This window comes from Schistocerca cancellata, chromosome 8 (genome assembly GCF_023864275.1).
Source record: "Schistocerca cancellata isolate TAMUIC-IGC-003103 chromosome 8, iqSchCanc2.1, whole genome shotgun sequence".
NCBI lineage: Eukaryota > Metazoa > Arthropoda > Insecta > Orthoptera > Acrididae > Schistocerca > Schistocerca cancellata.
The window spans coordinates 495,436,110-495,461,412 of record NC_064633.1 but is presented as its reverse complement, the minus strand read 5'-3'; the positions used below and the strand labels follow the sequence as shown (position 1 = coordinate 495,461,412).

The following is a 25,303-nucleotide window of genomic DNA, read 5'->3' as shown; positions in this document are numbered from 1 at the left end:
ACATGCTTTACAGTGCTGTTCGCAACTTATTCCTCGACTACAGCTATTGTTGAGGAATTATGGTGGACATATTGAGCATTTCCTGTAAAGAACATCATCTTTGCTTTGTCTTACTTTGTTATGCAAATTATTGCTTTCCTGATCAGATGAAGCGCAATCTGTCGGACATTTTTTGAACGTTTGTATTTTTTTGGTTCTAATAAAATGCCATGTCATTCCAAGCATGTGTATCAATTTGTACCTCTCTATCTACATTATTCCGTGATTTATTCAGTTTTCAAATTTATACTGACTTTTTGATCACCCGGTAAATATAATGGTCGAAAGTTAGAAATTACTACCAAATGATGACAGACAAATACTGATTGACTCAGGAAAACTGTTGTAATACCACGGATAAACTTAACAGCATCTGATCTATGCATGCCTTTTCAATTGGCAAGAAGACAGCTGCCTATTAAAATCGCATTTAAAGTCACTATAAACAAGTCGCAGGAACAAACGCTTCCAAGAGCAGGGTTGTATTTAAAAAATCCCGTATTTGTTCACGGACGATTGTATGTAGTCTTTCCAACGGTAACTAGATCAACTAATATTTTTGTATCCCTTAAAAAATGAAAAACAAAAAGTACTCGAAGGTCACATTTTTACGTCAAATATCGTTAACACTGAGGTAGTGCAATGCTACGTAAAGAAATTCATTCAAAGTTATGTCCATGAATATGCATGTACATGTATCATGCTTGTACATTTACCATAAATTCGTGATTACTGTTTCACGTCGTTCGGTTCGTTTTTAATGACTTTTTCTGTTCATTCCCACAACTACCCTTATTCCAACGACTACTTATTCGAAATACGGACATCATTTAAAACTATAAAAGTGTGAAAGTTTCGCACTGTTCCCCTGGTATGATGAAACCTCGATCATTTCGCACGGCAAACTACTTTTTCAGAAAACTTTCTTACCATCGCTGACGAATCAGTTCGAACTCAAAGTCGCACGACCGACGCTTGCAATCATTTACTGCGGCAGCTCGCCAACGACTCTCCTAACTTACTACTACTGTCATAGTGTATACATAACCATGGATTGGGCATTCGAATGTGCAGAAGGAAAATTCTGTCGAATCTCTCCTGCAGCTCATGTTACCTGATTTTGGGATGGCGCATTTTAGCCCTAACAGCGCTTGGCGTATTTTGAGTGTTACTACTTCGCTGCTAGAGGTATATCACCTTCAGAAAAACCGTGAACTTTGGACATGCGTTTTACAGATATCTTAAAAATTTGATACCAGGCTCTGAAGTTAGCTGAGACATGTGACGAGCAACGGTATTGTGCTTTTTCGTCACACTATGATAGCGCAGATTCCACTTTGTTTAGGACAGCCAACAATATTTTTTTTTTACATTTTCTATTGCGCTTATTCATATGACGAATTAATCACGTTACAATGACCCTGTAGCCGACCCCGAAGTGTCACGAAAAAACCTGGTACAGTAAATACGGTAAGCGATTTGCACCACGTGTTTGTCCATTATTACTTTCTATTTTTCTTTGACCGAGCGAGGTGGCGCAGTGGTTAGCACACTGGACTCGCATTCGGGAGGGCGACGGTTCAATCCCGTCTCCAACCATCCTGATTTAGGTTTTCCGTGATTTCCCTAAATCGTTGCAGGCAAATGCCGGGATGGTTCCTTTGAAAGGGCACGGCCGATTTCCTTCCCGATCCTTCCCTAACCCGAGCTTGCGCTCCGTCTCTAATGAGACCACCACCTATTTTTCTTTATTTACCTTTCTGCTTTTTGTAGACAAGTAAAATATCTATGACACTTTTTCGACCACCTCATCAGAAAAGTAAAGTCATCCACTATACACAAAAAAAATAAAAAATACCAGATCTGTGCTCGAATCGTGGAATAATAAAAGAATTCACAACCAATAATATTTTTTATGTTGTCTTTGCGCTGATTCATATTGTCGAATCTGTTCTAATTAATTACGTTACAACTACGCATTATAGGAAACTGTCTCATGCAGAAATACTTAGATATACACAAGAGTTTGAGAATCTCCATAAACCGAAGGAAATTAATCAGACTGTCATGCGAAAATTTTATCTCCATATGAGCATAGCACCAATACGTGTACAATGACTGGCAGTTTACTCAAACACACTTGAAAATTTATCTAGCACTTGTCTCCTAAACACACGCCATAAATTGCAAAAAATTATCTTTACAATATAAGACTTTATGATACCGTGCCTCGATATTTTTCAACATACAAAATGTTTCATATCAACATGACATTCACAATTATACATTTGTTGCACATACCTACGAGAAGTCGCTGACCCTTCTTTCACATACTTCTCTTCACATCCGCAACAACGACGGTACTGCACCATAGCTGTTACCAAAACAAACGTGCAGAAACGTATGTAACAACGCGAATAAGTGTAATGTCAGCGTCGTCACAAAATCCCATGATTAATCCGGTGTGATGTTAAGAACATGCGCACTAGGCTTGCTCAATATATATATATAGTGTCCGCGATGCTAAACACAGATCAAACAAACTCATTGTTGAGGCCAGAGAATGATGTAATTTTATTTATTCTCATTACTTGCCGACGCTGTTGTGCCCACTAGGCTAATACAGACATCAATATTCGAACGAGCTATGGAAACAGCAACCTTACACGCTACACAGCGAAACCTCTTTATGTACACCCGAATTTGCCACACACAAGGACAACATCTACTTAAAAATATGCGTCGTAGTTCATTATAACGAGTGGCTGATTTGAGAATTACGTACCTACTCCAGGAATTAGTTTATATTCGCCTACTAAATTTCCGACTACTTAGTTTGTTCGATCACTGCAAAATATATGCGGTGAGTTATCGTCAAAGGAAGAAAGGAAACTTAGAGTTTAACGTTCTGTTGACAACGAGATTATTAGAGACGGAGCATTAGCTCTGATTAGACGAAGTGGAGAAGGATATCGGCCACGTCCTTTCACAGGAACCTTCTCGCCCTTTGGCTTAACCCCTTATTTAGTGGCGGGACTTAGGAGTCCCGGCAAATTCTTTATGTTATTATGTAACTCAACAGGAAATTAGACATGTGGGAACAGAAAAGTCCCATTTCATACAGTTTGTGCTTCCCAAGCTCCACGTCAGCACAGCCAGCACGCCATTCCGAAGCCTATACATCAGCCTGGAATGTGAACAGCTGTGTTGCAAACGGCTGTTTGGTGTTTGAAACAACACCGCAAGGCTATGAAAATAAAAGTTAGGTTTACATGTGAACTGAGTTGGGTAATAATTTGGAAATTTTTGGTAAGGTCTTATGGAACCAAACTGCTGAGGTCATCGGTCCCTAAGCTTACACACTACTTAATTTAACTTAAACTAACTTACGCTAAGGGCAACACACACACCCATGCCCGAGGGAGGACTCGAACCTCCGACGTGGAGAGCCGCGCGGACCATGACAAAACGCCCCAGACCGATCGGCTACCTCGGGCTGTATTTGGGTGATAATTTTGGTGTAGTTGCCTCTATACCTATTAATGTTAACTGTGTAAATATCAATACAGGGTCTTTGCAATATTCAATTATAACGTAAAATATGATATCAAGGCAGTGACTTCACTGCCTTTCAAAGCGTGCAATGTATGCAGAACCCAAAAAGATGGAACAAAGATTGAAATGGGAGCACTGACAGTTGTACAAGATAGTAATGAACACATGGGTGGCGTACATAAAGATGACGTGGAGAGGTCTCTTTATGAAATGGACAGAAAGTAAAAAAAAAGGTATTTGTACAGGCTGTTTTTTGCAGTTGTGGAAATGACCCTTGAATTTCATACAGTGACGTAAAAGGTACAGTTCTACTGATAGATATCGAACTTAGAGTTATGCTTGGTCTACACACTATTGGAAAGGAAACGTCCAAAAAATCGGGGAAGGCCCAAAAAGAATCAAAATTCTCTTCTTTCAACTCCAAAGAGAAGGAAGACAGCATTTTGGTACCAAACGACGCACGTTATCAGAACACAGGATCTCACTGGCCGACATTTATCAGTTCGGGGGGCAAATGGAACTTTGATCATCTACAAAAGTGGGCTGTATACCCAATTCAGAATCTTGTGTGTTAATGTAAATATAACTGTTTTTACAACTATCATCAGAAGCAATAATCCTACCTGTATCATTCTGTTGGGAATTTTTAGTCCCTAATGTACTTCGCCTGTATAATCATGTCCGGACTTAAAAATCCTATGAACACTGTTATTTGATATTAGCCTAAATCAGTAACAGTTCATCAAGTAATATGGCTCTGAGCACTATGGGACTCAACTGCTGAGGTCATTAATCCCCTAGAACTTAGAACTAGTTAAACCTAACTAACCTAAGGACATCACAAACAGCCATACCCGAGGCAGGATTCGAACCTGCGACCGTAGCGGTCTTGCGGTTCCAGACTGCAGCGCCTTTAACCGCACGGCCACTTCGACCGGCCATCAAGTAATAAAGTAAAGTAAACATTTTGATTCCTGATTTTATATTTTTTACAATTGCAGTAAATGGAGGGTTAAGCTATTTAGAGTAATCTGGGTGGCGGGACGGAGATTTGGACCGTCGTTCTCCCGAATGTGAGTGCTTTGTGCTAACCACCAAGCTACCTCGCTCTGTTTGAATTGTTGTAGTGGTTGCTTTGGCTTTTCTGGCAGTCTTCAGAGGCAATCTGAAGTTCTTGGACTGGTTCCAGATTTTGCGGCTTCGTGTTCTATGAAATATATTTTATGGGGTATATACTGCACAGGAGCCAAAGTGGTCCATGTCAAGAATCCGCCGCCACGTCATGCCGGAAGACTACTCACTCAGAAGCCTGCAGCACGTGTTTCGCACGTGAGCTTAGTCTCGTCTCTCGCTTCCTTCCTTTTACCCGTCTATTCCTGAGCAGGGCGTCCTGACGCAGCGAGCGACGTCATCGGCGCACAGTGAAACTTCGCAGCAACGTAGTTACGTACTTTTATCCGCATCGTTGTTTGGGAAAAGCCATGCGGTACTCGTTACTTGTGCAACAGACGGTCCTATGTTTCCTTAGGACCCTTTGAACTAAAATAGGAGTGCGTGCAGCAGTATATGGCTTCGATTATTGCCGGAATCGACAAATACACTATATCATCAAAAGTATCCCGACACCCCCCAAAACATACGTTTTTCTTATTAGGCGCATTGTGCTGTCACCTATTGCCAGGTACTCTATATCAGCGACCTCAGCAGTCCTTAGACATCGCGAGAGAGCAGAATGGGGCGCTCCGCGGAGGTTATGGACTTCGAACGTGGTCAGGTGATTCGGTGTCACTTGTGTCATACGTCTGTACGCGAGATTTCCACACTCCTAAACATCCCTAGGTCCACTGTTTCCGATGTGATAGTGAAGTGGAAACATGAAGGGACGCGTACAGCACAAAAGCGTACAGGCCGACCTCGTCTGTTGACTGACAAAGAGACCGCCGACAGTTGAAGAGGGTCGTAATGTGTAATAGGCAGACATCTATCCACACCATCACACAGGAATTCCAAACTACATCAGGATTCACTGCAAGGACTATGACAGTTAGGTGGGAGGTGAGAAAACTTGGATTTCGTGGTCGAGCGGCTGCTCATAAGCCATACATCACGTAGGTAAATGCCAAACGGTGCCTCGCTTGGTGTAAGGAGCGTAAACATTGGACCATTGAACAGTGGAAAAACGTTGTGTGGAGTGACGAATCACGGTACACGATGTGGCGATCCGATGGCAGGGTGTGAGTATGGAGAATGCCCGGTGAACGTCATCTGCCAGTGGGTGTAGTGCCAACAGTAAAATTCTGAGGCGGTGGTGTTATGGTGTGGTCGTTTTTCTCATGGAGGGGGCTTGCACCCGTTGTTGTTTTGCGTGGCGCTATCACAGCACAGGCCTACATTGATATTTTTGGCACCTTCTTGCTTCCCACTGTTGAAGAGCAATTCGGGGATGGGGATTTCATCTTTCAACACGATCGAGCACTTGTTCATTATGCACGGTCTGTGGCGGAGTGGTTACACGACAATAACATCCCTGTAACGGACTGGTCTGCACAGACTCCTAACCTAAATCCTATAGAACACCTCTGGCATGTTTTGGAACGCTGACTTCGTGCCAGACCTCACCGACCAACATTGATACCTCTCCTCAATGCAGCACTCCGTGAAGAATGAGCTGCCATTCCCGAAGAAACCTTCCTCACCTGATTGAATGTAGGCCTGCGAGAGTGGAAGCTGTCATCAAGGCTAAGGGTGGGCCAACACATATCGAATTCCAGTATTACCGATGGTGGGCGCCACGAACTTGTAAGTCATTGTCAGCCAGATGCCGGATACTTTTGACCACATAGTGTACTATTAAATTCTAACAAACGTCTTAATATGCTTTAATATAATGCCTGACAAAAATGTCAAGCATCCAGAAGATGTGGCTGGACGATAATGTAACTTCGTGCACCCCATCGGTTGGTATGTATTTATTATGTAAATTGAAGGTGGAGTGGGGGGGGGGGGGGGAAGGAAAGAAAACGGAAGTGAAGGAATTAATGATAGCAGTTGCGTCAGGACATCATGCGAAATCAGCGACGAAGTGTTGAAATATGTGCCAGTCAGGGACTCGAACCCAGGACCTCCTGCTTACTAGGCATGTCACTAACCACTGCTCCATCCGGACACAGTGTTTATTGCAAACGGGCAGACTTCCTCGACACGCGACCCCTATGACCCAGACACCCACCTAGCGTCACCAGTCCACAGTCCCCGTCTCTATCATCCATGCTCGCTAATTTTAAATTCTCCCTGGACGTCGGACGTAATTGTGCATCGGCACAGTAAGTTGTGCATTAATTGCCCATCGAGGCAAATCAATTATGTGAATGCGTGGTGTCTGTTCCTGACTTCGCCGGCCGGAGTGACCGAGCTGTTCTAGGCGCTACAATCTGGAACCGCGCGACCGCTACGGTCGCAGGTTCGGATTCTGCCCCGGGCTTGGATGTGTGTGATGTCGTTAGGTTAGTTAGGTTTAAGTAGTTATAAGTTCTAGGGGACTGATGACCTCAGAAGTTAAGTCCCATAGTGCTCAGAGCCATTTGAACCATTTTTTTGTTCCTGACTTCCATAAATGAATAAGGGTAAATTATAATACGTAGTTTTGTATGGCGCTATTATAGATAATGCCTTTTCTTCAGATGTTTTTACTCTGTAATTGACGTACTTCATAGTATGTATAGTATGCATAGCATGTATGGTATGTACAGTAAGTGTATGCGAAAGTGTTCTGTGCATGGGATTTGATTAGCAGTAATAGTAAAGTTGTATTATAGTAGTAATGAGTTGTTATATCGTGGAACTGTGTGTGCACTGCTGGGACAGCGCTATCTAGTGGCCGGCTGTGAACCACTAGAATCGCAGCAGGCAAACCGGCGTGGAAAAGGGCAGTGTGATGCCGACCGATGTTAGTCGAGCAGCGGTTATGTACCAAGTAGTTTTATCTTGTGACTTCGGTTTTACGTATCTGATGGGAAACAATGACTATAAGAGCAGTTGTTTTTTGTTTTTGTGACAATGATTTTGTATCAGCTGGTCTGCCTCATGTATCGTTATATCCAAATGGTTTATAATGTTAAGCTACATTCAGGTATGTGGCACTGTACTAATAGTAATGTATATAGTGTAACTCATGTAATCCCTCCCTCAAACCTGTCATATTATATCTTCAGAGATCCGATGATGGTCATCCATGAAACCGGTCATCCAGTAAACAGTATTTAAGCGATCTTGGCTTTTGAATTATTTCTACAACAGAGTGATCGCTCCACTACGCTCTATGTGTTCATTGCTTCTTCTTTCTGTTAGACTTTGCAACTGACCTAGGCGTCCTAACTGCTGAAGACTGCTGCATGTATCCTACATCTACAGCTACAAATGGATCCTCTCCACTCAACTCTGACAGTGGTCAAATCTTTTGCATATACGCAAAGTACAACTGTCTGAATACCTCCTCCTTCTAGCTGCCTCCTTGCCAACTGCCAGTTCCCATTCCACAGCACCCTTTGCCCTCCTCAACCTATGTAGTTCCTCCTTTGCGTATTGTAACCGCACCTGAAGGGCACAGGTCTTACGCTCCTACGCCTCTATCGACTTATTTCTACTACAGATTCTGCATTCCCAGGAGAGGATCTCGCTAGAATGCCCACTGTCTTCCCCACAGCATTCCCCCCAATGAAAATACTTTGAACAAATCCCACACCGTAACCCACTACTCACAAACCTACGCCAGAGCCCACACTTCTCACTCATGGTGAAATTTTACAGTTACTGAAAAAAAAACTAATCGTCTACGTTACCTAAATTCACTTACACCAGTAGAACTATTTATAGAGCTAACAACAGCGGTCTCGAAATTCTCTCTCTACTAAGAAAGCAACTACTTTTAGTAATACAACTAAATCACAACTAATACCAACAAGCTTCACAAAATTATTAGCTGAAACCAAAAATTCAAGCGGCCACTGGAACACTCAACGAAGTTAAAACAGTGAATGAAAATTTTGCTCTAGTATTTCACTAGAAACAATAACAAACGTCAGCTGAAAACTAAAGCACGAAATTTACTAAACGGCTTCAACGTAAAGAAAACTCAAGAAACACAGCGAGCGAACTTTTCCGAAAGTAAATTAAATCGTTATTACGCCACAAGCAGCACTAAACACCGTTGAAACCTATTAAATTTAATAACTGTATAACAGTGCACAAATAACTTTGTCAGTAGTTAGCTTTATAACCGCTACAGCTGCAAACCCACGCCGCGAAATATAAACACACTACTGAGGTGTGAGGCTTGGATGAACGGTGTAAGCACACTCCAATCGAGAAACATATCAAACAATTTTGGCCGGGCACAGACATGTATTCGTTATACAGTCTGTATACATACAACATAGATGTTTTAGACTTGAAAAGGTCTCTGGAACCACATTATTTTATTCGATTAAATCATATTTCGTTCTTCAGCTAGCGTAGTCGGGCGGTCCTTGGCGGCCGTCCCATTGTCGCATTGCAGTCGAGGAATTCGCTGCCAACGACCGACTACTGCATGTCCTCTGGTGGCATCAAGGGCAGCGTAGCTCGAGCAAGTGATAAGGTTCTGAAACATTTTCACACATATAAGCATACACGTAAGCCCCCATACTGGGAGCCCGCTGACCTCTCAGCAGTAATATCATACAAGAGCCCTTGTAATTAGACCACGTACTTCCGAATAAAAATTTAAACACGATGGGTACTATACGTGATCCGTGACAACCTGCATAGCTTATCATTCTCAACGTTGTTCAACTTATTCCTGAAGAATTAGTGAAGGACGAAAACAAAATTTCGGAAGAGGAGTATACACATATCAATAAAAGTGTGCAACAGCGTGACACGTCGAGCATATGTGTTGTCGTTGTGAGTGTTTCTGTACCGGTCGGAAAGTTGTTTGCAAACATATGCACAGTTGCTATGGGAGCTAACTACGGGTAGAACGCCGCATTCGAATGGTTTGTAAAATGAAATCTGCTTTCGCAGGACAGAGCGGCTGAGCTTATGGTTGTGGAAAGGGGCCAAAATCAGTTACTGTCAGTTGCACAAAACACACAAACTTTATTTTCCTAAAAACACTTACTCGCACATGCCCTTAAAAGGACTCAAAACAATATGACTGAAAGCCCGAACACAAGTTATTAAAATTGCTTTAAGGAATACACGCGGCTGAAGGCCTTACTTAAAAATATTTCACCTAAAAGCTCGGCTAAAGGCCACACACTGAACATAGAACAACTCAGGGCAAGACCTTTCCAACAGAGCAAAAATTCCTCTTTCTTTTTTTAAACAAAATTAGTTTAAACAAGAATCTTCAAAGTTTTAATTTAAGACGGCTGAAAGCCTTATCTTAAAAACATTTCACGTAAAAGCTCGGCTGATGGCCACATACTGAACATTGAACAATTCAAGGCTTAAGGCCAGGATAACAAAGATTTCAAATGGAGCCAAATCTCTTTTTTAAAGTAGTTTTAAACAAATCAATCTTGAAAGCTTAGTTTAAGTCGGCTGAAGGCCTTATTTTGCAATTAAAACAAACTAAACTGACAGACGGCTGAAGCCTTGCACAGTACTTCAGGCTAAAAGAAAATCACAATCTAAAACCAACAGAACAGTGGTGCTCAGAAGTGTTCCAAGGGTCGGCCTGAGGAGGTAACTCTAACATAAAGTTAGGTGAGACAGGCAGCCAAAGTAAGATTAAATAATCGGATGGCAACCCGACCCAAGGACGGCTGAAGGACCGATCAACCATCTCATCAATTCCCTTTCGCCTGACCAGGGGCACGACAACGGAAAGTGTCAACGAGGACGAAGATACCAGCAGCACTACGTATTCAAATATTGGCGCCTAAATACAGCCAAGAGGCAATAACCATTCAAAAATATGAACAACACCAAAGGCTGCTGAACTAGACGCCGTGCCCGACTCTATCCCAACCGACAGACTGACAACTCCAGTGTGCAGACAGCATTAACATAACTGCTCAGTCGAAATCACACAAGCTGGACACAGTTGCACGAAAACACTTCCACAAGAACTCGAACGATCCTAAAGGACGAATCACAAGTCGGGACACACAGAGAACCCATAAGGGGTCGGCGACCAAATACACGTCGTCCGATGAGAGGACCGACCGAACGACCAACCAAGGTCGTCCCCACTCAAGTCATGTGTGTCGGCAACGGTCGGGAGAGTCCTGGCTGTCCGGACCTCACTGCAGCTCCATCCCGACTTCTTGATGAGCGTTCGGAATTCGGAGACAGGACGACCCGGACACACTGGCTCAGGCCCAACCATGCAGAGGGAACACTTGCCCATTGGCCACCCGACACCTCTTCACAAAGAAGGAACCGACCCACGTCCGGCAAGATGACCAACTGACGAGGTCCAGAAACGGTCAAAAGACCAAACGCGTCGCCCGATGAGACGACCGACCAAACGACCAACCGACGGTCGTTCCCGCTCCAGTCTCCTTCCGTCGGACAGTGCATGCGTGTCGCCAGCGGTCGGCGAGTACTGGCTGTCCGCACCTCACTGGCGCTACGTCCCAACTGAACTGCCGACACACGACGAGCCGGAAATACTAGTGGTCGCTTCAAAGATAATACGACAGTGGTCTTATCGATAGGCGCTGCTGCTGCCACTGACGGGCATGGAAGCCAGCAACTTAGTGACGCCAGTAAATTAAATAAGAAACGAGGCGACAGTTCCGTAAAGAGAAGCTGTAAACCAAGAAACGGCATGAACACGAGCCGCGCACGCCTCACAACATTTCCTTGAAAATAAAGCACTGGTAGGGACACATTAGAGAGGTCTATGGAGCAGTAGAGTGTACATCCATCTTGCCACGAAGGACAATCGCGATTAATAATCAAGCCCGCATTATCACGTTACGCGCATAGGACTTTTCAACCAGCGAAGTTGCACGATATGTGCACCGGAATCAGATCGATATGGTGCGGACATGGAATCGGTTCCAGTTGACAGGTAGCGTTGAGGACGTTAACCACACAGGTTGTCCACGTTCGACGCGTGCACGGGATGATCGATATCTACGACTTTTGAGTCAAAAGAATGCTGGACAGAGTGCTCCAGAACCGAATATCGCGTTCGAAGACGCTACAGGATAACATGTATCGCATCAAACTCTTAGGAGACGATTGCATGATGCGAATCTTCATTGCCGACAAACATGACGAGCACCACGTCGTAGACCACAACACCACGGACTCCGTTAGAAATGGGCAAGAAATGCTGCAGAATGGATTTCCCAAGATTGGTGTCTGTTATTGTTTATGGACGAATGTCGGATCTATGTGCATCCTGATAATCGCAGAGAACTTGCTTGGAGACAATATGGTAATATCGAACGCCTCCAACACTCTGTTCCGCATGCGGTGGACTAATGTTCTGGTGTGCTGTTACATGGGCCACCGTACACCTCTCGTCGTTGTTGAGGCAACCTTACGACTGTGCGGCACACGAACGAGGTTCTGGGTCCAATAGTGGGACCGTACTGCCTCTATTTTTGTGAGAATTTCATCTTGACGGATGATAACAAGTATGTCCATCGTGCTGTTCTTGTGAATACGATCCTTCAGCATGCTAGGACCGCCACAATGAAGTAATCTGCCTGTCCCGCGAACATGAACCCAATCGAACATGTGTGGGATAGATTTAAACGATCTGTTTTTGGACGCCGACAACGAGCACATTCTCTGTGCGACTTACCCAGTATCGCCACTGAAAAGTAGGACTATTTGGACCAGGGCTGGCGTGATGATCTCATCAATGGTGTGCCACAACGGATTCAAGCTTCTATCCGAGCAAGGGGACGTTCCACCGCGTACTGACGTTACTCGGAAGTTCTGTGAAAAATACCGCAATAGACAAACGATTTTGTCGATTTTCTTGTGATCTGGACACATTCCAAATGAGTATATACGTATGCCCAGAGCCAAATACAGTCTTCTATGCGATGAATTACGAAATAAAGGGGTGATGGAAAACGTTTGTTGATGTATGTTATTAAAAAGGAGACATTTATTCTGTAGTCGATAGCAGCTCAATCCACATATCGTACTTCTGCAAGAAAATTGACCGAAGTCAAAAACCTGTTAGTCCATGTCACTGAAAAATACACGCGAAGTACCCCAACATCCACGAAAAATGTCACTTCTGTATGTCTAAAATTTGTACACTTGAGGGCAGTTGTGTCAGGCTACTTCATGATTCACCAAGGCAAGAACAGTGTCACCTCTGCGTTGCTACTGGTAGGTGTGCATGGCTCATTCAAGAAGAGCAGCACACTGAGTTTTTTTTTCACCATACAACTGAATGTAATTTTAACGTCACTGATTATCACAATGTCTGTGATGATACAGGGTCTGAGTCTTATATTACAATATGACTCACTATTCTGAAGATTGCAGCTGTTGTACCTTATTAAATTACATAATTACATTAATATATTATAATTTTACATTTTGTGTTTTTCTACTAACCCATTTAAATTTGTTTTTAGTTTTTTAATGTAACATAGTTACTTGTTTTACCTGATGGAGGCTCGAATGTCGTTTTATATTACAGTACGCCGGCCGCTGTGGCCGAGCGCTTCTAGGCGCTTATGTCTGGAACCGCGCGACCGCTACGGTCTCAGGTTCGAATCCCGCCTCGGGCATGGATGTGTGTGATGTCCTTAGGTTAGTTAGGTTTAAGTAGTTCTAAGTTCTAGGGGGTGTTAAGTCCCATAGTGCTCAGAGCCATTTGAACCATTTATTACAGTAGCAAAAGACTGTGTTTTATTTGGGGTGGAAAAGTGGCGAAAGTATTACATGAAGGGTTATAGCAAAAATAAACACGTTTTTAGAAAAGTAAGAAAAGTGGCACAATTGATAGAAGTCATTAATATGACTTGGTTCAAATGGCTCTGAGCACTATGGGACCCAACTTCTGAGGTCATCAGTCCCCTAGAACTTAGAACTACTTAAACCTAACTAACCTAAGGACATCACACACATCCATGCCCGAGGCAGGATTCGAACCTGCGACCGTAGCGGTCTCGCGGTTCCAGAGAAGTAATTAATAGTTACCTTTTTTCACTTCACATTCTACGAGAAGTGAACTACATGTTCATATTGTTGTTGTAAAGAATATTGTGGAATTGACTGCCAAAAATACTTACTTTAAATTTAAAGAATACTTATACTGTTTCAGTATAAGTTTCATAGATGCTGTATTTATAATAATCACGCAAACGGCTTGTTTGTAGATCCATGTTGCTGGAACGTTTTTGTTTCTACAGTTTTCGCTATGAATTACGATACGCCCCATGTAAGGAACAGGAACAAACAAGGAGGTGTAAGTCGGTGCTGTGTTTCGGGCGCCGCCCTCGGTCCTGCACGGGCAGAGACGAGGTCACGGCGTGTCTGGCGCGCCTTCGGCTGCGGCCTGCGGAATGCCTGCTGCAGCGGCGTCGCGCTATTCCTGTGCCCCGTGACGTCACAGCGTCGCGTGGCGTAGCGAGGCGGGGCGTGACGCATGTCGCCAGCCGGCGCCATTCACGGGGCGGACATCCGCTGCACATGCCGCCAGAATAAAACCTACAAAATTCTCTCTGTATTCGCTCGGAGCTCACAGGCGCAGAGCGGCGCATAAGTTCTGTGCCTTATGACTGATTTGATTGCCGCGAAGAGCAACAAAACGGGGCGCAGATTACCGTCGATGTAGCGCTGTGCTATAAAGGTGTCACTGATGGCAACCAAAGGTGTCCCGGTATGAAGTGAAATGACACCACAGATCATCACTCCTGGTTGTGTCTGAACGTGTAGTCCGCCTCCTCCATGCCTCAGCACACATTTCATTGGCGGCAGTATTTGCTTAGTTGTGACACACACGCCTGTGATCGCCGTTTGCTACTGGTGCTTGGTTTTTTTATCTGCAGTTTGATGACTGCATTTCTGATACAACCATTGTTTCCATGATTTTAATACGGACTAAGGTGACTGCTACCATGGTTTTTAATTCTGTCTAATGCGACTTCTGCTGCCTTTTTAAATTAATCTGATGACGCGCTAACTTCTCGAAACGCGTTATTAGTCAGCAAACATTGCAGTAGAGATCGTCTTGTACTTGGAACATCAAATCTTTATAGTTATTTATTGTTGGGCAGTTGTGTACTAATAAGGAGATGTTCCCAGTGGTGGGATCGACTTTTTGAAACCATCTATACAGTTATGTAAGTTAAGCTCCCAGGTATCACACCCTGCAGCCATTCACCCTAGAGCGCCCTCATTTGCGAGTAACTGACGAAAAAAAAAATTCGGAATTTTGCGTGATGCCCAATAACGTTAAAAGAGTCGTATTGCATAGACGGGTTGTGTGGTGTAATAGATAGGATAATAGCTTCGAAAGTAAAATGGTTCAAATGGCTCTGAGCACTATGCGACTTAACTTCAGAGGTCATCAGTCGCCTAGAACTTAGAACTAATTAAACCTAACTAACCTAAGGACACCACACACATCCATGCCCGAGGCAGGATTCGAACCTGCGACCGTAGCGGCTTCGAAAGTAGGAGTTCTGGGTTCGGATCTTGTTAGATGCGATAAATTGTTTGTTTTTATTTTTAATTTTTTGTCTAAATGAATTCGATCATCATTTTTATTCATTTAATTGATTTAAATGTAATTTTTTATTTCCATTCCTTTGTCACATAATTTTAAACATAATATCAACTTCTTCATTTGCTCTCATTTTTCTTTCTATCATTCAGTTTTCACTTGAAATCTTTGTTCGTGTATTTTTAATTAATTTTATTCATTAATTTCGATTTAATTTCTTTTATCGCAGAATTTTTTCGTCCACATTATTGCGTTCATTGTACACATATTTCTCACTTAGCTTGAATTTCGTCTTATTTGTAATCCTTCCTTTCATTTAAAGCTTCATCTGCGTTTAAATAATTGCACAGCTCGTAACGAAAAATACATTGTTCACATCATTGCACAGTCAATACAAATAGATTATTTCGTCTTTTGGTTTTTAACTGATATATCAGAATTTTCAAACAATTGAATATTATAAAATGAAATTAAATGATAAATATTAAAAAATAATAATAAAATAATAAATAATGAAAAAATAAATAATAAAAATAATAGTTAGATAATAAAATAATAAATATTATTATTTTATTATTATATTATATTATTATATAAAAATAATAAAATAATAAATAATAAAAATAACTAAAAATAAATAAAATTAGATTCATATTCACAAAAATTCCGCTTGGAGAAAAGTGATATAAAGAAAAAATGAAATAAATAAAAAAGTTAATACGAAGATTAAAATTATGTGACAAAGGAATGGAAATAAAAAATTACAGTTAAATCAGTTAATTGAATAAAAATGATGACAGAAATCATTTCGATAAAGATTTAAAACTAAAAAGATTTACTGCAACTGACAAAATTTGAACCCACCACCTTCAACACGTGAAGCTATAATCCTATCCACTACACCACGTAGTACGTCTGTATAAGTTGACTATTCTAATGTTATTGGGTATCACGCAAAATTCCGATTATTTTGTTTTTCGTCAATTACTCGCGAACGAGGGCCCACCAGGCTGAATGGCTGCAGGGTATGATGCCTAGGATCTTAACCTACATCGTCATATATTTGGTTTCAAAAAGTCGATCCCACCGCTGGGGACCTCTCCTTGTAAGATGGAATGTGGTCTGCGAAAAAATTTTAGGGGAACATTTAAAATTTGGTCTTGTCTTTTTTATGGACAAACTGTTTCTTGCAAGGAATAAGTAATAGAAAATACTTAATAATTCAGTCCACCCTGCTACAGAGTAGAGACAGAGTAGAATATTTGGCGCCTGTAATCTTCAATCAAAGCTCCAGTATTAACGTCCTCCTTGTGTGTTTTTGTTGCAGAGGTGGAGCCGAGCTTCCCGTACCGCGACGTGCAGATCCGACGCGGCGTCGACATCCGGGATCTCTACGACCTTCAGGAAGAAATTGGCAGGTAAAGTGCTCCACTCACTTCTACAGGAAGCCGCAGTTTGTCGAGCGCTCCTCCTGTGGCCGTCTGGCACACACGTTTACTCGCATACGTTCCTGTTGACTGAGTGCCAACAATCGTCTCATACACAGCAGCCCAACTGTCGTCAAATGGTTCAAATGGCTCTGTGCACTAAGGGACTTAACGTCTGAGGTCATCAGTCCCCTAGAACTTAGAACTGCTTAAATCTAACTAACCTAAGGACATCACACACATCGATGCCCGAGGCTGGATTCGAATCTGCGACCGTAGCAGTCGCGCGGTTCCGGACTGCGCGCCTAGAACCGGTTACTTAATCATTCTCGGCTGTAGCGCCTAGAACCGCTCGGCCACCCCGGCCGGCTAACTGTCGTCAGTAACGGTAACAATACTTCCAGTCTAGCTACTGTCTCAGTAGATGGCCTGACATCGTTCATCGTAAGACTTTTGGCTTTATCACACTTATACAGTATCAGTCAACGCACAACGTACGCAGATAAAGAACTCCCCCCCCCCCCCAACATAAACGACTATCATGGAACCGGGTATGTCCTTCATCACGAAAAATCAACAACGAGAACGAACGTTTTAGAGAGTGCCATTTCTGTTGCAAGTAATGTATATAATTCAAAAGTAATTGAAGAAAAAGTATTGTTTGATGCAGTAGATGGGATCTAGCCAAACATACAAGCGTAAAATGCACAAGGAATGAAACTCTTGCGTACGTTAACATATATAACGTTCTTCAATGTCACTTTAAAAATGACTAAACGGCAGCGCTTCTTGAACCCTATAAAAACATTGCTCCTCACTATGAGAATTCAGAGACCAATATTAGGTCTACATTTTTGCTTCCGCCATTTTTTCTCGAAGTTCGATGCTTTATTGTGAAAAATCTACAAACAATTCACTATTCAAAGTACTGATCGTCCTCGGCTACTGTTTTTTCTCATCTTTCGGACAGCGTACGAATACCGTCGCGAAACAGCTGTGCGTCTTTTGAGGAAATCCATCAGTCAATCCAATTTTTCATTTGTTCATACGACCGAAGATGTTGGTCAGCCAGACCACGTGCCATTGGTCTAAAAAGATGGTAGTCAGACGGAGAACACGGCGGCCAGAGGGACCGAGCATTATGATCCTGCAAAATGATCTTTTAATGTCTGTCGCTATATTGTGGTCGTTTGTCCTTCAGTGCTCAACTCAAACGCATCAATTGCCTTTGATAACGATCTCCTGATTGTTTCCGTCGATTTCGGTAGTTTCGAGAACCTTCTCTCTTCCACCACCATACCGGCCTTGACATTAAAATCAACATTCTTGAAGCGTTGAAGCCATTCTCTGCACTTTATTTCACTAATAGATGCCCCATCAAAGGTCTTATCCAGAATTCTCTGAGCCTCAGCCGCAGATTTCTTCAAGCTAAAGGAAACAATTAAAACTTCCCAAAAATTACGAGAATTGTGATCGTAAGCTGACATATTCAATCGAGAATAACTTTACGATACAGTCACAAATAAGGCAATATGTTCAAAAATGGCTCAAATGGCTCTGAGCACTATGGGACTCAACTGCTGAGGTCATTAGTCCCCTAGAACTTAGAACTAGTTAAACCTAACTAACCTAAGGACATCACAAACATCCATGCCCGAGGCAAGATTCGAACCTGCGACCGGACAATATGTTGATGGCGATGTTTTAACAAATGTCTAATGTATGACACTTATGAGCTACTACTGGCAGCGCCATTTGCCACTACTGCTATCTATTGCAAAATGGCGGAAGCAATGTTGGAGACCTAATGATAAACAAAATAACTACTTTACTATAGATTTGTGTTACTCGTCCATTGTTTCGAGACGTTTACAGGATACGCTTATGAGTCAGAATGAATCGAAGTAACGATAAGCTATTTTTCATTAGTCCTGTTTTATAATATGGCCGCTGCAGAGGTGCAGTCAGTGATGTTCAGATGCGCACATGTACCTGTGTCTATAGGCCACCAACAGAAGCCACAGCGGAAACATTCGACGTTGTAGTTTGTGCTTATGGCAGAAATACAATAGCAACATTAGCCCTAATTTCATCTTTAACCGTCGGGTTGCATACATGCAGATGCAAATTCATGACGTCATCATGTCCCTCGCCTCTCCTAAGCCACACTCGCTCCCCTCATTTACCCTCCCCTCTAAACCTTTATCCCTAGCCCCTCTTCTTCCACCACCTAAGACATAATCTTTTCTCTTTCTTTCCCTTTCCTAAGCCTTTCTAGGAAATAGGCTAATCAGAGAACCTAAATTACACATACTTAGCTTTCCAAAACATAGCTCGATATTTCACAGACATATAAGCCCGTCCAATTACATTTCGCAACTTCTTCTTAAGGCCACAATCCCTTTCTTGGAAAACGGTTAATAAGAGAGCTTTCAAGACAATTGCGTTGCAAATATTCAGCTTCCCCAGTCACACCTCAGTACTTTACTGCCATAGCAGATCATCCAATCACATTTCTCAACTTCTTCATAACCCAAGCCACTTTTTTTTTTTTTTAGACAGGCCAATTAAAAGCTCCCTGCAGCAAAGATGGGCGGGGTATAACATCATTCTCGTCTAGTGGTGTTGGCAGTTGCACAATGTCTGCATGTCATAGGAAATATTGGCGCCATTGCCAATGTTATTTCGTATTCTATGCCATGTGGGCCTAAAGTGGTGAAATATTATTTTATGGGTAATTCATTGGTTTATTCTTGTAGATTTTTTTGTTTTATATAGCTTTCGTGTACAGTGTGTGCCTAAAACACGTGTGTTAATCCTAACCTTGTAGGCATCGCAGACATATGCTAGCATAATGCCCCTTTTTTTCCTTTATTTCATATTTTGACGTGTTTTGAGGAACAGCTAAATTAATAATATATTTTTTGTTTGCCATATTTGAAAATACTTGTGAGTAAAATGTGAAACGTTTTGTTTACTTACTATGTACTACAGTTTTGAGCTATTAAGTCACTACATTCCAAGTGAAACACGTAGTATTGTCTGCGATGTGTAGCAGCATCTGCTACTGCAAATAATGTTCAAGGAAGAATTGGTACAGAAACCGAACTATCACCAACTAACTTTTTAGAAGGTTTTCAGAAATAATGGACTCGCTGAGGCTATTTTCCACTGGAGCGAACAACATTTGCTCTTATCGACATGAGAAACATTACTGAAGCAGCAAATGTAAATGAATGGCTGCAAATATTCACTATGTTATTCCTGTCTATCAAATATTTCCTTCACAGACCTACAACACATACAACAAGACTCTCATCCGATTCCACAGGAAAAGACACAATCTGAAAGTCGACAAAAAATGTAATTAGCAGCATATTAAATTTGTGTAAAGTTTAGTAATGACCGTCAAGTTAGAAGCACGGTGATCTTGTTTACATAAAGAAAATATGCAACTATGTGCAAAAAAACTTGAACTAAACAAAGAAACAATACATTTTGCATCTGCAGATAGCAACATACCTGAACAATCATGCCGTCCCCTGACACATGATAGACAAAGCAGAGAAGATGGCAGGGAAAATACCAACAGAGCAATAAAAAACACAAAAAGGAAATTAAATGCGTCGATAAGAGAAAAACTGCAAGATAACACTATATGTTGATCTCCTACTCTCTCTCTCTCTCTCTCTCTCTCCCTCTCTCTCTCTCTCACACACACACACACATACACACACACACACACACTCACACAAGCACTCAACCACATATTTAATGAGTCTCAGTGGATCTTACTAAACCTCATCATATGTGATTGAAGATGAAGTATGTGGTTTGGACATAAAAATAAAAAGGGAATGGAAATGTTTACGTTCTGCTGTGAAATGTGTAGCACCTAATCTCCCCATAACTTTCATCGCAATGGAGGATGCACGAAGAATTAAGAAAATGGGCCAGATTTTTTAATGACGACAGTATTAATGTTAATGTTGAAGCCTCTACGTATTTTGTCCCACTGGCACCCGGTTAAGTCGCAGGTAGTGCTGCGTTCGTGTGCAAGCAAGTGGCCGTGCGGCATGGCAGGAAACACACACGGTTGCACTGGTTGCCTACTGGTCGGCTCACAGCCGAGTGGTACATCCAGTGTCCTACACAGTACAGGCGCCTCGAGAGCTGTTTCTGTTTTGGCAGTGGGCCGCTGCACAACTCTAATTAGTACCAAGGCAACCCGATAGTAGTTACGGAGGGTCCTAAACAATACCGTGGGATGGGGAAGCGGTTCCTTTGCACTGACACGTCCAGAAAATACGCCAGTATTTACTACAGCGTGCAACAAGTAAATCAATCCTCTTCCCTCCAGTGCTCAGAATATCCACAAGACATTCGTTTCAGTTGATGTTATGAAACATCTGTAGGCGAGACGAAAGTAGTTACTGTATAAACTGCAAGATGTAGACCTTTACAGGCAGTTGTTTTCCTTTAAGAGTACATCAGATGAAGAAAGAACGGAATATAAGGATAAAGACAGCAAAGATGAAGGTGAGGAAGAGTATAACAATAGTGGAGGAAGCGAAATTTCTCTCCTATGTATGGAGTAAGATTACAGACAGTGACCAAAGCAAGCAACAAGATTGGCACAAGCGAAATAAGTAGTTGATTAGAGATTAGTTTATCTGATATCAGATATTCATACGGACTTGAGGACGAAGTTGCTGCAAGTGTACGTATAAAGGACAGTACTCCATGGAAGTGACACGAGAGCCATCCTAAGTCCGGTGAAAAAGCAGCTGGAAGCATCTAAAATGTGGTGCTATCGAAAGAAGTTAGAAATTAAATGGGCAGATTAAATGCCAAATGCATTATTAGGTGAGGAAAGAAGTGTATGGGAGACCGTCCCCAGGAGAATGGACAGGTTAACGGAAGGTTCGCAGGAGAGCTTCTGTAAAGTTTGGAAGGTAGGAGACGAGGAACTGGCAAAACTAAAGCTGTGAGGACGGGGCGTGAGTCGTGCTTGGGTAGCTCAGTTGGTAGAACACTTGCCCGCGAAAGGGAAAGGTCTCGAGTTCGAGTCTCGGTCCGGCACACCGTTTTAATCTGCCAGGAAGTTTCATATCAGCGCAAACTCCGCTGCAGAGTGAAAATCTCATTCCAGGTTAACGGAACATCAGCTATGACATCTACAAATAAACTGCCTGACAAACAAACTGAAGCATCCACAAGGGAAGGAGGAAAAGAGAAGGAACTTCACTGGTTGTGGAGTACACTGATCAACCAGATTATTGTCACCACTGAACTACTATCGATATAAATCCGTCCAGGCGATAGCAGCATCACCTGGCGAGGAATGCCTGCTAGTCAGACACACGCACGGCGCATGTAGTTTCAGTGAGCGTGCTGTCCACGTCTAGAATGGGGAAGGTGTGCGATCTGTATGAGTTTGACCGAGGGCAGATGGCGACGGCCAGAAAGCCTTGTCGGGTGTTCGAGGAGTGCTGTGGTGAGTGTCTTCAACAAGTGACGAAACCAAGGTGAAATCACTTCCAGACGTCGTTAGGTTGGGTGCCACCCATCTTCACAATTGTTGGACGGCGTAGGATGGGCGGACTGGTAAAACAGGACAGGTGGCGAACTGTGGCGAACCCAACATCAGACTTAAATGCTGGGCAGCGTACAGGTGTATCTGAACACACAGTGCACCGAACAATCGTAACAATTATGCTCTGCAGCCGACGATCCATGCATGTACCAATGTTAACACCACGACAGCGGCAACTACGACTGAAATGGACACGTGACCCTCTGCGCTGGACGGTGGAGCAGTAGCAGAGCGTTCCTTGGTGTGATGAACCTCTATACCTTCTTCATCATGGCGACAGGAGGTCGCGAATCCGTCATCTTCCAAGGGAACAGCTCCTCGACACCTGTACTGCAGTACGGAGACAAGGTGGTGGCGGCTTCATTACGCTCTGGAGAACATTCCCGTGGGCGTCCATGGGTCCAGTGGAAATCGAGCAAGGCACCGTGACGGGCAAGGAGTATCGTTGCAGACCACGTACACCCCTTCATGACAATCATGTGTCCCGACAGCAGTGGCGTTTTTCAGAAAGATAATGCGCCATGTCACAAGTCCAAGAGTGTGTTGGAGTGGTTCAGAGTACACAGTGAAAAGATCTAATTGGTGTGCTGGCCTCAGAAATCGCCTGATCTGAACCCAGTCGAATACATCTGGAATGTGGTTGAACGTGGCATCAGAGCTCTTGATTCCCCTCTCCGGAATTTAAGGGAATTAGGTGTCTTTTGTGGCAGATGTGGTGCCAACTGCTTCCAGCGACCTAGCAAGGCCTCATTGTTTCCATGCCACGACGCGCAGCCGCCGTTGTACGAGGTGCGTTCAAGTTCTAAGGCCTCCAATTTTTTTTTCCTCTGGACTGGAAAGAGATAGAAACAAGCGCATTGTTTTAAAATGAGGCCGCGTTCATTGTCAATACGTCCCAGAGATGGCAGCACCGTACGGCAGATGGAATTTTACCGCCAGCGGCGAGAATGAGAACTGTTTTAAATACTTAAAATGGCGACGTTTTCCTTACTTGAACAGCGTGCAATCATTCGTTTTCTGAATTTGCGTGGTGTGAAACCAATTGAAATTCATCGACAGTTGAAGGAGACATGTGGTGATGGAGTTATGGATGTGTCGAAAGTGCGTTTGTTGGTGTGACAGTTTAATGAAGGCAGAACATCGTGTGACAACAAACCGAAACAACCTCGGGCTCGCACAAGCCGGTCTGACGACATGATCGAGAAAGTGGAGAGAATTGTTTTGGGGGATCGCCGAATGACTGTTGAACAGATCGCCTCCAGAGTTGGCATTTCTGTGGGTTCTGTGCACACAATCCTGCATGACGACCTGAAAATGCGAAAAGTGTCATCCAGGTGGGTGCCACGAATGCTGACGGACGACCACACGGCTGCCCGTGTGGCATGTTGTCGAGCAATGTTGACGCGCAACGACAGAACGAATGGGACTTTCTTTCCGTTGGTTGTGACAATGGATGAGACGTGGATGCCATTTTTCAATTCAGAAACAAAGCGCCAGTCAGCTCAATGGAAGCACACAGATTCACCGCCACCAAAAAAATTTCGGGTAACCGCCAGTACTGAAAAAATGATGGTGTCCATGTTCTGGGACAGCGAGGGCGTAATCCTTACCCATTGCGTTCCAAAGAGCACTACGGTAACATTTGCATCCTACGAAAATGTTTTGAAGAACAAATTCCTTCCTGCACTGCAACAAAAACGTCCGGGAAGGGCTGCGCGTGTGCTGTTTCACCAAGACAACGCACCCACACATCGAGCTAACGTTACGCAACAGTTTCTTCGTGATAACAACTTTGAAGTGATTCCTCATGCTCCCTACTCACCTGACCTGGCTCCTAGTGACTTTTGGCTTTTTCCAACAATGAAAGACACTCTCTGTGGCCGCACATTCACCAGCCGTGCTGCTATTGCCTCAGCGCTTTTCCAGTGGTCAAAACAGACTCCTAAAGAAGCTTTCGCCGCTGCTATGGAATCATGGCGTCAGCGTTGTGAAAAATGTGTACGTCTGCAGGGCGATTACGTCGAGAAGTAACGCCAGTTTCATCGATTTCGGGTGAGTAGTTAATTAGAAAAAAAATCGGAGACCTTAGAACTTGAATGCACCTCGTACAAAAGGGGACATACTGGCTATAAGTAGGTAGTCATGATGTTTTGGCTGGTGTATGCAATGTCATGTCAATGATTACAAATTCGAGTCAAATGTACAAAGAACTTGGCAGTATGAGCCCACTTATCATTACGACATTGCACCCCCTCTGACCACTATCCATTCGGTTGGGAATGGTGGAGTGTTATCATGAAGCCATTATACACTTTCCTGAGCAATTACTGTTACAGATGGTCCTCGGTATTCTAGATACTGCCACTGGAACGGAGTTGACGTCCGGGTTTGTCCCACACATGTTCTACCAGGGACGGATACCAGGATCTGGTTAGGCATAGGAGCATTCAAAATCACGCAGACAGTTCAGAGAGAGACGTGCCATGTATGGACGAGCAATGTCCTGTTGAGAAAGGCATCTCGATACTGTCGCATGAGAGGGCACACAGAGAACGTGGGATGTCCGTGACGTAGCGCTGTGCCGCCAGAGTTTCCTCAGTCACTACCAGCCGTTATTTGAAGTCACTGCCGGTTGCTCCCCACATAATGACTCCAGGAGTAACCGCTGTGCTTCTCCAAAAACATTCAAAAAATAGAACCCCTCCCCAGATCTACGCCAAATACGTTCATCCGGTGTAGTGGAGAACCGCTACACATTGCTGAACACAATGCGACGTCTTCCATCAGCAGTGCATGCTTCCGGAACACGGCACCACTGTAACACAGCCATTCGTGTTCCGGTGTTCACTACAGCCTGCGCAAGGGGGTAATTCGTTAGCCCAGCTGCTGCTAGTCTCCGACCAATGGTTCTCGATTACAAACAGTGTTGCAGGGCGTCCATTTCCTGTTCTAGGTTGCCAGGCTCAGAAGCGAATGAGTTACGACGTGCAT

General features: G+C 43.3%; 1 protein-coding gene across 1 annotated transcript in view; it reads left to right on the top strand.

The window, feature by feature from the left end:
- The window catches only part of LOC126094587 (myosin light chain kinase, smooth muscle-like), a 390,310-nt gene that overhangs the window by 258,203 nt on the left and 106,804 nt on the right, over positions 1-25,303 (top strand). Inside the window, exon 3 of the mRNA XM_049909052.1 lies at positions 16,617-16,707. Coding sequence (XP_049765009.1) covers positions 16,617-16,707 — 91 coding nt within the window. The remainder of the gene's footprint in view (positions 1-16,616; positions 16,708-25,303) is intronic.